Here is a 12989-nt window from a genome sequence, read left to right on the forward strand (position 1 = left end):
GATGTACTATATATCTTTTCTACAGAGGAAATGGAATGACTTCTGAGAAAGCTTTCCATGATAAAATTCTCTGAAATTTGAATAAGCTTGGGGATTTCTGTGATGCAACATCAAGAATATTACCATGTTTTTTTTTTTATATTATTGCTCATTAAACACATATTTTTGAACCACAAGACTACCACATATTTCATGTCTAAAATGCTATTATTTCTAAAAACACATTCTTGGAAATATATTCAGATTATATGTGGTCAAATAGGTGATGACTCAACATAAATTCAAACAAATTAAAGGATGACATTTGTTTAGAAAATAAGTACCCAAATGACAATGATAGAAAAGTGTTCAGAATCATAGTCATTTCATTTGACTGTGAAATGAATACAGCCCTCTTTCTTCTGCATGACTGCAATGAGGGCATTTTTCACCTCTTTGTTCCTCATACTATAAATGAATGGATTCACCATGGGGACCACCATAGTGTAAAATACAGAGGCCACTTGATCTTTTCCCAAGTAGTAGGACTTCTTTGGTTTTAAGTAGGTAAAACTTGTGGTGACATAAAAGATGGTGACTCCCAAGAAGTGGGAGGCACAAGTAGAGAAGGCTTTGCGTTTTCCTGAACTGGAATTAATTTTCAGTATAGTGGACAATATGGACCCATAGGACACAGAGATTGTGGTAAGAGACACCATTACAGTTAAACTACCAAGAATGAATGTCACGATTTCCGTATCATGAGTGTTCGTGCAGGATAGGGCTAAAATTGGAGTTGTATCACAGAAAAAGTGATAGATAACATTGGAGTTGCAGAAATGCAAACTGCTCACATAATGGACAATGACTAATGATTGAATAAAACCTATCATGTAGGACACAGTGATGAGAACATAGCAGAGCTTTGTGGACATAACCAAAGTGTAGTGAAGAGGGTTGCAGATGGCTACATAGCGGTCATAAGCCATTGAAGAAAGAAGGAAACATTCAGTGATACCCAGGAAGGCAAAAAAGGACATTTGGGTGAAGCAGCCTGTGAATGAAATGTACTTTCTGGAGGATAGTAAGTTCTCTAAGGTTTTAGGTATAATGACTGTGGAGTAACAAAAGTCAAGAAATGACAGCTGACTAATGAAAAAGTACATGGGTGTGCAAAGCTTGAGATCCAGATGAATTATCAGTATCATCCCTGCATTCCCCAGCACAGCAGCCAGATATATCAGGAGAAACACCATAAAGAGGACTGGTCGGATCACTTCAGAGTCTGTCAATCCCATAAGAATGAAATGAGACACATTTGTGTTATTCCTACTTCCCATAGCACTCAACTTTTGTAAACTGTAGGAAAATCAAAGGTGATACTTGGCATGAATGATTTCAAAATGTTATATGTACATATTGATAATTATGCATTTTAAAAAGTTAGTTTCACATTCCTGGAACTTTATGATGTATTTTGAAAGTGTGAATGAAAAGTTCTTACCTTGACTGCCAAATATAAATTTGATATAAAACTTCATTTCCATTTTAGGTAATAGAAACTCATTTATATTGAATAGTTAAAATGTACATGAACTATTATAAAAATTTCCTATTACTTACCTATTTATCAAGGTGTAAATATTAGATCAAAGGTATTACTACTGCACAATTATTTTAGTTAATAAAAGGGAACACAAAGTTAACTTAGTCACAACCTTTAAGTGCTATTGGTGTGGCGATTCTACCAAGATTTTTTTGAGTCAAAAACTCATGCTCAAAACACTCTACTTACTTTAAATTAATTTCAGAAGAACAAACTAAAAAGTACTAGATATATAAAAAAACAATGATAGAGATAATTAATACATCATTTACTGTTCTTTTATCCAATTTTACTTATAAAAATGACAGATCTTAAGTTAAATCCTCAGGCTACTTTACTGCTTTGCTGTGGAGTATTAATGTTATAGAATGTATTTTACTATTGATTTATTGCAGATGTATCATTCAAGTGATTATCTAAACTAATTTTTTTCAAAAAACCTGTTTTTAATATATAGACTTGCTTGATGAATTTGATATCATGAGTTCTTTATTTCAATTTCTACAAATCCTGGCAAAACTTAGGTAAGGATGACATGATATGTATACATATATTCTTTTCATTATATAATATCCTCTTATTTTTCTATAAACTAAAATACACTAATTTTTAGAATCTAATACTTACCATAAGCCAAAGTTGGTGAGTACAAACTTCCAGCAATATCTTCATGAATATTTTGTCAAAAACACAATATGTAAGTTAACGAGCCTGAAATTTCAGATATATATTTGTAATCCTTCAAGGTAACATTGCTTAGTTTTTTATGCATGACTTTCTTTTTATTCTAAAGCAGAATATCAACCTAAAGTTTTTGTTCAGGTCCTGGTCAAATAGAAAGTTAATCTTGAAATTATGTTTCACAAGTACACTAGTGAGCTACTGTTAACACAAGCAGAACAGAATGTCCCCTGCATTGTGCCTTGTTAATGCCACAACAACACTTATATTGAATATTGCAGGTAATGATAGTATCTGGCCAACTCTGGGGCCAATTCCCAAGGTATGTTACTTGGCATGATTCCAATGATGAAAAATTCAAGGACTAATACTTTCATGTTAGGTTAGTAGCAGAGAGGTGGCTTCCCCACAGAAACCCATAACATTGAGCAGCCTATTTCGGATTTCTTTCTGATGCCCTAATTATGGCTGGGTAATGAGGAAGATATTTGTAGAGAAATACTTAATCTATTTCACCAGAGATGGATTAGCACATTTTTCAAAGTGACACATTTTTATATTTAAAGGTGCAACATAGACATAGAATACAATGAAATTCAAATAGGAAAATGAAATGTTAATCTTTAGATGTATTTTCTTTCAATTATTTTCCTATGTATGTGTAATGCTTATTTTTAGGTATATTTAAATATTTACATAATTTTATTGCACTTTATTTTCAGCAACATTTGGTTTTGTTATTAAATATTTGTGATACATTTTGACCTATGTATAAAAGGCTTATATAAAACCCACAATTCATGTACTTTGCATTGGCTGGTGCAGTATAACTAACTTCTCTCTAGGAGTGTGTACCAGCTGATAAATGGGTGTTTTTGAGGCATGGAAAGAAAATCATGGTGGAGTTTCACCACCCAGTTTTGCCAGTGTCCTCTGTTTCATCTATACAGCAGATGTATCATATTTAATCACAACAATGTTTGTACAACTTGGCTTCATTATTTTAGTGTACTGTCTTTTGATGTATTTAAAGAATCATGACACAAGAAAGTAAAATTCAATGCTCAATTGAGTAAGCATTTATAATTAATTTAATGGCCAAAGCCTCACTTCCTCTCTATATAACTGGGTGAATTATGTTGTGAATCTTACATTAATTGATGATTGTTATATATCTATGAAAGTTTGAAGTTGTAAGTAACCCAGAAAAAGACCATGTTCTTAAAGCTAATCCATTCCTTTGGGTGTGGATCTATTATAAGTTGGATCTTTTAGCGAGTCGGATATTAACTTAAGTTGAGATACGACTCATGTCATACTGAGTGGGTCTTAATCTTCCTCTTGGAGCCCTTTATAAGAGGATAAAAGGTAGAAAGAAGACACAAGAAAAGCTCCAGACAATTAAGGGATAAGGACAAACACAGAAGCTCAGAGATGAAGCCACTGACCCAGAAGCTGGGAGCAACAACACTTGTGGAAAAAAGGGAGTGACTTGTAGACATCATTATGTTCTTGACTACATGGCAGAAGAGTTGAGGATCACCAGAAGCTGGTCTTCAGTGAAAAGGTATTATCCTGTTGAACCTTGATTTGGACATTTTCAAGGTCTCAGAATTGTAAACTTGTAAGCTGATAAATTCCCTTTTGAAAAGCTAATTCATTTCTGGTATATTGCATTTCATCAGCATTAATGAACTAAAAGGGAATTTGGTGTTAGAAGAGTAGGCTACTGTGATTGCAAATATCAAAAATGAAAGAATGGCTTGATAAATCATTAAGGGGAAGATTCTGGATGATTGATGAGTTGCCTGATAGAAAAGGCCAAAATTGCTTTGAAGAGACTGTTGGTAGAAATATGGATGCCAATGTTTCTTCTAAAGAGGTCTGAGACAGAAATGATGAATGTGTCATTGCAAACTGGAAGGAAGATTATCCTTGTTTAAAAGTGCTGATGAATTTGGCAAAATTGAGTCTCAATGTCAGGTGGATAACAGAATTTGAATGTGATTAGCTTGAATATTTAACTGATGGGATTCCCAATCGATGTGGCAAGTGCATCATGGCTTCTTCTTGCAGCTTATAGTAAAATGTGAGCAGAAGGCAATAAGCTTTAGAGAACTGAATCCCTGAGCACACAGTACACACACACACACACACAAACATACAAACAGAAATTGATTGAAATTCTGAGCATATAGAAAAGGAAAATTCTGGGAATGGGAGCCTCCAGAGAATAGTTCTCTGTAAAGATTTAACTGAACATCATCCAGGTAGCCACTTCTGTATGAGTAAGGATTGAAGGTGCAATTGAAGGTGCAATTACCCAGGAAAGATCTGTGGAAGATCTTTCTCCATGATGTGACCACTCTATACTGCATTCGAAACAAACAGGATTTTTGCAAGATCTGTGTGTATGGAACCACTGTCATTCTGGCCTAAATGAATAGAAAAAGGACAGATAAATGAGAAAATAACTACAATGGCAGAATCATGGAAGCTGAAGTCAGGAGCAAAGACATCTTTTCAGGCTAAGATAGTGGACCCACCAATATATGTGGACAAGGTGACTATGCCTCAGAACTTGCAGAGTGAGGGCCTTCAACCCCTGAATAATCAATAATATCTGATTATTCAGATAATCAGGAGACCTTACCTCTTGATTGTTCGGGAAGATGTCTCGTGCCCAGAATTCAGAGAAAGTGGGGGATATTCCCCAGGAACTAGAGAGAGGCTACCATCCCACTGTTTTAAATGGGTTGAAATGTGTCTTGCATTGTGAAGTGTCCAGTCACAATCCAATCACTTGAGAATGATGTACCATAGATTCTGGCCATCACCCCAATGTTTGAAGATGTAGCAGTCTTCAACCTCATGTTGGGAAAGAGCAGTGCCACTGAGTAAGTCATTGGAAAGTTGGGGGCCTGCCACTCTATCAATCCCTGAAGACAAAGGGTACTCTAAAGATGATTCTCACATCTTGAAATCAAATGGAGTCCCCCCTGCAAGTCTTTGGAACTCTTTGGGACTGGTAGCCATTGTTTTCTTTCCAAATTTTCCCTCTGGCAATGGAACGTTTACTCTGTAACGTCCATATTGGAAGATGATAACTTCTTCTAAGCTTCCCAGATCTTCATCCTGAGGGTAATTTGCCCTATGACAGGTCACACTGGTAAGTGATTTCGATGAGACTTTGTACTTAATATTGTTATTGAAATTATTTAAGGATTTTTTGATATTGTGGTGGAATTAATGCATTTTTCTTATGGAAAAAAATGTCTTTTTTGAGCCAAAGGATTCAATGTGGTAGTTTGAGGTTTTATACATCCCAGAAAAGAACCTGTTCTTAAAATTCATTCCTGTGGGTTTGGATCCATTGTAAGATCTTTTAGTGAGTAGGATTGTGTTTTAGTTTGCTCGCTGCTGGAATGCAATATACTAGAAATGGAGTGGCTTTTAAAAAGGGAAATTTAATAAGTTGCTAATTTGCAGTTCTATGGCTGAGAAAATGTCTCAATTAAAACAAGTCTATAGAAATGTCAAACCAAATGCACCCAGGGAAAGATACCTTGGTGCAAGAAGACCAATGAAGTTGAGGGTTTCTCTCTCAAGTGGAAGGGCCCATGGCAAATACAGAGTTTCTCTCTCATCTGTAAAGGCACATGGTGAACACGTTCAGGGATTCTCTCTCATTTGGAAGGGCACGTGGTGAACAGGGCATCATCTGCTAGCTTCCTCTCCTGGTTTCCTGTTTCAGAAAGCTCCCCAGCAGGCATTTTCCTTCTTCATCTCCAAAGGCCACTGGACTCGGCTTCTGTTGGGTATGTCATTCTGCTCTGCTCTCTCTTAATCCTGGCTTTCTCTTTTGTTCTCTTTCAAAGGATTCCAGTAAACTAATCAAAGCCCCCCAAATGGGTAGAGACATGTTTCCACCTAATCCAGCTTAACAAGTTTAAATGAAAAAGATTTAAAAAGAAATATACAATTTAAGATGCAGAAATCTGTAAAGAATGTTCCTTCAAACCTGATAATTTTATAAAAGTGATGTCTTAAAATCCATAACTTTTCATAGGCACAACGGAAAGTTAAGGTCAAAAACATAAAAGAAATCAATTACAAAGGAGGGCAAGCCATTCAAGAAGAAGAGATGGGGAAAACGGACTGTTTCACTTTTGAGAGAGAATGGGAGAAAAATCTGTCTACCATATTAGCAGATAAGTAGAATATTTTATATACTTATTTTACAAAAAGAGTAAATGTTATAGGTTGCTAAAGAACATTTCAGAGAATTACTAAAGCTAAGTATAATTGGTTTGTGAAAGCTGCTGGAATGCAATATACAAGAAATGGAGCTGCTTTTTTAAAAGGGATTTATTATGTTACAGGTTTATAGTTCTAAGGCCATAAAAATGTCCAAACTAAAGTATACAATTGTTTAAGGAATGCTTATGTGTCTGGAACACCTCCATAAGCAGGGAAAGCATGTGGCTGGTATCTGCTTGTCCTTTGGCTTCTGATATGAAACAGCTACCCTGGGGACATTTTCTCTCTGCCTCCCTAAACATCTCTGTCTGTGTTCAGCACTGGTACTTGTCTATATTCCTCTGCCTCACTTAATTCCTGCCATATGCTGTGGCTTCTGAATTTCCAAACATCTGTGTCAGTATTTTGAGGCAATTGTTCTCCAAGTGTCTGCATCTCAGGTGTTCTAGTTTGCTAGCTGCTGGAACTCAAAAATACCAGAGACAGATTGGCTTTTAATAAAAGGGGATTTATTTCATTAGTTCTTCAGAGGAAAGGCAGCTAGCTTTCAACTGAGGTTCTTTCTTACATGGGAAGGCACAGGGTGATCTATGCTGGCCTTCTCTCCAGGGCTCTGGGTTCCAAAAAATTTCCCTGGGATGATTCCTTTCTGCATCTCCAAAGGCTGGACTGAGCTATGAGTGACAAGATGAGGTATGCTGTTTTGCTTGTGCTGCACTACATTGAGTTCTCTCATTTAAGCACCATCCAATTAAATCAACCATCACTAATTACAGTAGGCACGCCTCTTAGCCAAATGCAGATGTAGTGAGAAACAGATGAAATCCATGCACCACTAGCTCATGTCCACAGCAACATAATTAGGCATGTTCACCTGGCCAAGTTGACACCTGAAATGAACTATGAAATATTTCCCATTTTAAAGAACTCTAGTAAACTCAGCAAGTCCTGCCTTGAATGGATAAAGTCAGTATCCATTCAATCAAAAAGTTCACATGCACAATTGAATGAATTATATTTCCATGGCCACAATCTAACCAAGAGGTCACATACACAACTGAGTAGGTCAATATCCATGAAAACAATCTAATAAAAGTTTTCCACCCTAAAGCAATATGTGTTGCCCCTCAAGATTTGATATGGATTAAGCCATGGCTTTTCTGGAGTACGTAATAGTTTTAAACCATCACATCAATTTTTGAGCTACAGTTCTGATTGGGTAAATGTCAGAGCTCTAGAATCAAGGGTTTTGCATTCACTCACAAGACCTTCTCTGCAGGTCTTCATCAAATGCTCTAAAGAAATTGTGGGCATGGCTGGGAAAACTTCAGACAACTTCACTATTGTCATGGTAAGGTTCATGTGTCTACTTGGCCAGATGGTGGTACCTGTTTGCCTGGTTGGGCAAATGCTGGCCTGTCTATTACCATGACAACATTTCATAGAATTAAATCATGATCATGTCAGCTGCATCCACAGTTGATTCCATTTGTAAGCAGTGAAGGAAGAGCCTTCTACAATGAGTGAAATTTAATCGAAACAATGGAAGGTTTTTAGGGAGGATTCAGAAGGGACATCTCTCTTCTCTTCCTGCTTTGGCTGATGAACCTCTACAATGGAATTCATCCAGACCCTCCATCAGAGATGTCAGCTTCACAGCATACCCTACAGATTTTGGACTCTACATTCCCATGGTTATGTGAGACATTTTTATAAGTTTTCAATTTACAGATCTTTCCTTTTTATTCTGTTTCTCTAGAAACCCTAACTAATACAGCTTGGTACCAGGAGTGTTTCTTAAGAACCAGAATCTTAAAAATGAGTTATAATGATTGGTTATCTACTCTGACTGGACTCAAATGCACTAAGGACTCTGCTCCTGTAATCAGAATGTTACTGCCAATCCGTGGGATGAGTGGCAAAAGAGGTAGTCAAAATATCAGAATTTATTTCTTCTAATGATTTGCTTATATGAAGCCAGGCTCTGGGGATAATGTTCTTGACACCTTCATGGAGGTTTGTGGAAATAGGAGGTATAAAGATGTTGACTGATTGTTGTTAGAAACACTGTATACATTAATGACAGAAAGGGATAGGCTTAAGGCTTCAAATGAGAAGCTTACACCCTATCTGAGAGATGTAAACACTTCTATGAGTATCCTGAAGGAAAATCTTATTTTGTGTAGCTGTAGACTTGAGATTTCTGAAAATAAGACTCAGAATCTTATTGTTAGAGTAGCAACTTTAAAACATAAACTGAAATCTCAATCTTGTATGGTGTCTGTTGTTAGAGTGAGGGCATTAATTGGAAAGGAATGGAACCCTGAAAATGGGATGGTGACATCTGGATTGATAATGATGTCGGGGGTGAGGTTGAAACCCTAGGTCATGCTGAGTCTTATCTAGATAGCCCTGTAACAGTCTGCCCTGAGGACATAGCCACCCCACTCCAGCCTACCTTGAGGAGTTGGCCACCCAACCTGCACCTGAAGGGATTAGCCTTAGAATGATTAATCCTGTTTCACCAGATGAAACAGCAAATAAATGCCCTGAAGCAAGTGGCTTGGAAGATATTTCTAATTCTTTTCATGACCCACCCCCCCACCTGTCATTTCTCCCAGATCTATAACAAGACTAAAGTCCCAAGAGACCCTTAAAGGTGAGGTCCAATGTATCACAGTTGAGGAGGTATGTTATACTTCAAAAGAACTGTGTGAGCTTTCCAATTTATATAGACAGAAATTTAGAGAATATGTGTGGCAGTAGATTTTAAGGGTGTGGGATAATGGTGGGAGGAATATAAGGCTGGACCCGGCAGAATTTATTGATAGGGGTCCACTAGGCAGAGATTCTGCATTCAATTTTACAACTCGAGGGGTTAGAAAAGGCATTAATAGTTTGTTTGGATGGTTGGATGAAACATGGATCAAAAGGTGGCCAACATTACATAAGGTTGAAATTCCAGAACTTCCCTGGTATAATGTAGATGAGGGGATCCAGAGACTTAGAGAGATTGGAATGTTAGAGTGGATATATCATAAGAAGCCTGCTTTTATATGCCAAGAATGTACAGAGGATGCATCTCTTACCAGAACAGTGAGAAATAAATTTGTGAGACTAACACCATCATCCCTGAAGAACTCTGTGGTTACTCTTCTCTGTAGATCAGACATTACTGTGGGAACTGCTGTCACTGAACTGGAATCCTAAAACATAATGGGATGATGGGATCCTGAGTTGGCAGAAGCCAGGTGGCAGCCTTGGTTCATATTAGTCACCAAAGACAGAGTTGATGTGGCTATTATGACAGACAGCAAACTCAAAGCAGGAGTCAAAATAATCTGACTTGTAGAGATTTGTGGCACCTAGAAGTACAATAGATGAGCAGTCTACTATATTCTTGTTTGAGCTGTATAAATAGAAGCATTCTAGGTCATCTGAGCAGAATTCTAACTTGAACTACAAAAATGCAGAGTCATGACACCTTAATCAATTTCCAGACTTGAAACCGTATGCAGACCCAGAGTCCCTTGAATGAAGGGGAGGCCAGGTACCTTTTGGGGAGAACCCTGTTACACTGCCACAAGTTTATACGTTAATCTTCCTCCAAATCTTCCTTGAGAATGCCTTTGACCAGAGTAACTGTGTATTGGGGGAAAAAAATGATCAGATATTTGGGGGATTATTAGACACTGGTTGAGAAATGACATTAATTCCAGGGGACCCAAAACATCACTTTTCTCCACCATTGAGAGTTGTGGCTTATGGAGGTCAGATGATCATTGGAATTTGAGCTCAGATCCATTTCACAGTTGGTTCAGTGGGCCCATGGATGCATTCTGTTGTTATTTCCCCAGTTCCAGAATGCATAATTGGAATCGACATACTGAGCTACTGGCAGAATCCCCACATTGGCTCTCAAAGTTTTGGAGTGAAGGTATTATGGTAGAAAAATGGAAGTGGAAGCCACTAGAACTGTCCCTACCTAGCAAAATAGTAAATCTGATGCAGTACTGGATTCCTGGGAGGATTGCAGAGATTATTGCCACTCTTAAGGACCTGAAGGATTCAGAGGTGGTGATTCTCACCACGTTCTCATTTGATTTTCCTAGTTGGCCTGTACAGAAAACAGATGGGTCTTTAAGGATGACAGTGGATTATTGTAAGCTCAACCAGGTGGTAACTCCAGTTGCAGCTGCTGCTCTGGATGTGGTATCATTGTTTGAGCAGATCAGTACATCCCCTGGTACCTGGTATGCAGGTATTGATCTGGAAAACCCTTTTTTATTAATAGCTGTTAGTAAGGACCCTTAGAAACACTTTGCTTTCAGCTGGCAAGGTCAGCAATGTACTTTCACTGTCTTACCTCAGGGGTATATCAACTCTCCAGCCTAATATCATAATCTTGTCTGCAGAGAACTTGATCATTTCTCCCTCCCACAAGACATCACACTGATCAATTATAGTGAAGATATCATTTTGATTCGACTTGGTGAGCAACTACTCTACACATTTGTGTGCCACAGGATGTGAGACAAATCCAACAAAAATACAGGGGCCTCCCACCTCAGTGAAATTTCTACGTGTTCAGTGGTGTGGGGCATGTCAAGATATCCCTTCTAAGGTGAAGTTTAAGTTGCTGCATCTGGAGGCTCCTACAACCAAGAAACAGTCAAAGTACCCTGTTGGTCTCTTTAAATATTGGTGACAACATATTCCTCATTTGGGTGTGCTGTGCCTACCCATTTACTGAGTGATGACTGACCAGAAAACCTACTAATTTTGATGGGAGACCTAAACAATAGAGGGCTCAGTAACAGGTCTAAGTTGTTGTACAAGCTGCTCTGCCACGTGGACCATATGATCCAGCAGACCCAATGGTTCTGGATGTGTCAATGGCAAAGAGAAATGCTGTTTGGAGCCTTTGGCAGGTCCTTATAGGAGAATCACAATACACACCCTTAGGATTTTGGAGAAAGGTCTTACCATATTCTGCAAATAACAACTTTCCTTTTGAGAATCAGCTTGGCCTGGGTTGCCTATCATGAGCTGGGTGTTGTCTGACTCACAAAGCCTTAAAGTTGGGCATGTGTAGTAGCACTACATCAAAAAAGGGAAATGGTATATATGTGATAGGGCTAGAAGAGGTCCTGAAGGCACAAGTAAGTTACATGAGGTAGTGGCCCAAATGCCCATGGTCTCCTCTCCTGCCACATTATCTTCTTTTCCCAGACCAGAGCTATGGCCTCATGGGTAGTTTCTTATAATGCATTGACTGAGGAAGAGAAAACTTGGGCCTGGTTTACAGATGGTTTGGCATGATATGCATGTACCCCCCCAAAAGCTCACAGCTGCAGCACTGCAACCCCTTTCTGGGATGTCTTAGAAGGAAAGAGGTGAGGTGAAATCTGCCCAGTGGGCAGAAATTCGAGCACTCTACATGGTTATTCATTTTGCTTGGAAGGAGATCTGGCCAGAGGTGTGTTTGTGTACTGACTCATGGGCTGTTGCTAATAGTGTGACAGAATGGTTAGGGACTTGGAAAGACCATAATTAGAAAATTGGTGACAAAGGGGTCTAGGGAAGAAATATTGGATACGCTTTTCTAAGTGGGCTAAAAACATGAAAATATTTGTGTCCCATGTGAATGCACACCAGAGAATGACTTCAGCAGAGGAAGGTTTTAATAATCAAGTGGATAAAGTGACTTTTCTGTGGATATCAGTCAGCCTCTCTCCCCAGCAACTCCTGTCATTGTCCAATGGGCTCATGAACAGAGTGAACATGTTGGTAGAGATGGGGCTATGCATGAGCTCAGAAAAGCATACTCCCTCTCACCAAAGCTGGCCTGTCTGCAGCCACTGTTGAGTGCCCAATCAGCCAGCAACAGAGACCCACACTCACTACCCAATATTGCAGTATTCCCCGAGGTGAGCAGCCAGCAGGTTGATTACATTGGACACCTCACTTCATGGAATGAACAGCAATTTGATCTAACTGGGGTAGACACATACTGTGGATATGGGTTTGCTTTCCCTGAACTCAATGCTTCTGTCAAACTTCCATCCATGGGCTTACAGAATGCCTTATCCATCATCATGGTATTACACACAGCTTTGCTTCTGATCAAGGAACAACACACTTCACAGCAAATGAAGTGCAGGAATGGGAAAGTGCTCATGAAATGGTCTGGTCTTACCATGTTCCCCATCATCCAGAAGCAGTTGGATCGATAGAATGGTGGAATGGCCTTTTGAAAATTCAATTATGGTGCCAACTAGGTGGAAATACTTTGAAGGGCTGGGGTAATGTTCTCCAGGAAGCTGTGTATGCTCTGAATCGGCATCCACTCTATGGTGCTTATTCTAGTTTGCTAACTGCCAGAATGCAACAAAACAGAGGTGGATTGGCTTTCAACAAAAGATGAATTATTTAGTTAACATATCTTCAGAGGAAAGGCAGC

The 12989-nt window shown here is 38.6% G+C and overlaps 1 protein-coding gene across 1 annotated transcript; it reads right to left on the reverse strand.

Annotated features, from left to right (window-relative positions):
* Window positions 1–365: 365 nt before the first annotated feature.
* Window positions 366–968, reverse strand: LOC143649316 (olfactory receptor 8H3-like). The gene has a single exon (XM_077119436.1). The coding sequence runs from the start codon at window positions 966–968 to the stop codon at window positions 366–368; it is 603 nt and encodes a 200-aa protein (XP_076975551.1).
* Window positions 969–12989: the final 12021 nt, after the last annotated feature.

This window comes from Tamandua tetradactyla, chromosome 11 (genome assembly GCF_023851605.1).
Source record: "Tamandua tetradactyla isolate mTamTet1 chromosome 11, mTamTet1.pri, whole genome shotgun sequence".
In the NCBI taxonomy this organism is placed as follows: Eukaryota; Metazoa; Chordata; class Mammalia; order Pilosa; family Myrmecophagidae; genus Tamandua; species Tamandua tetradactyla.

Bases quoted from the DNA above. Each gene is read 5' to 3' on its own strand.
- LOC143649316 (XM_077119436.1), bottom strand. From the start codon at position 968: ATGGCTTATGACCGCTATGTAGCCATCTGCAACCCTCTTCACTACACT.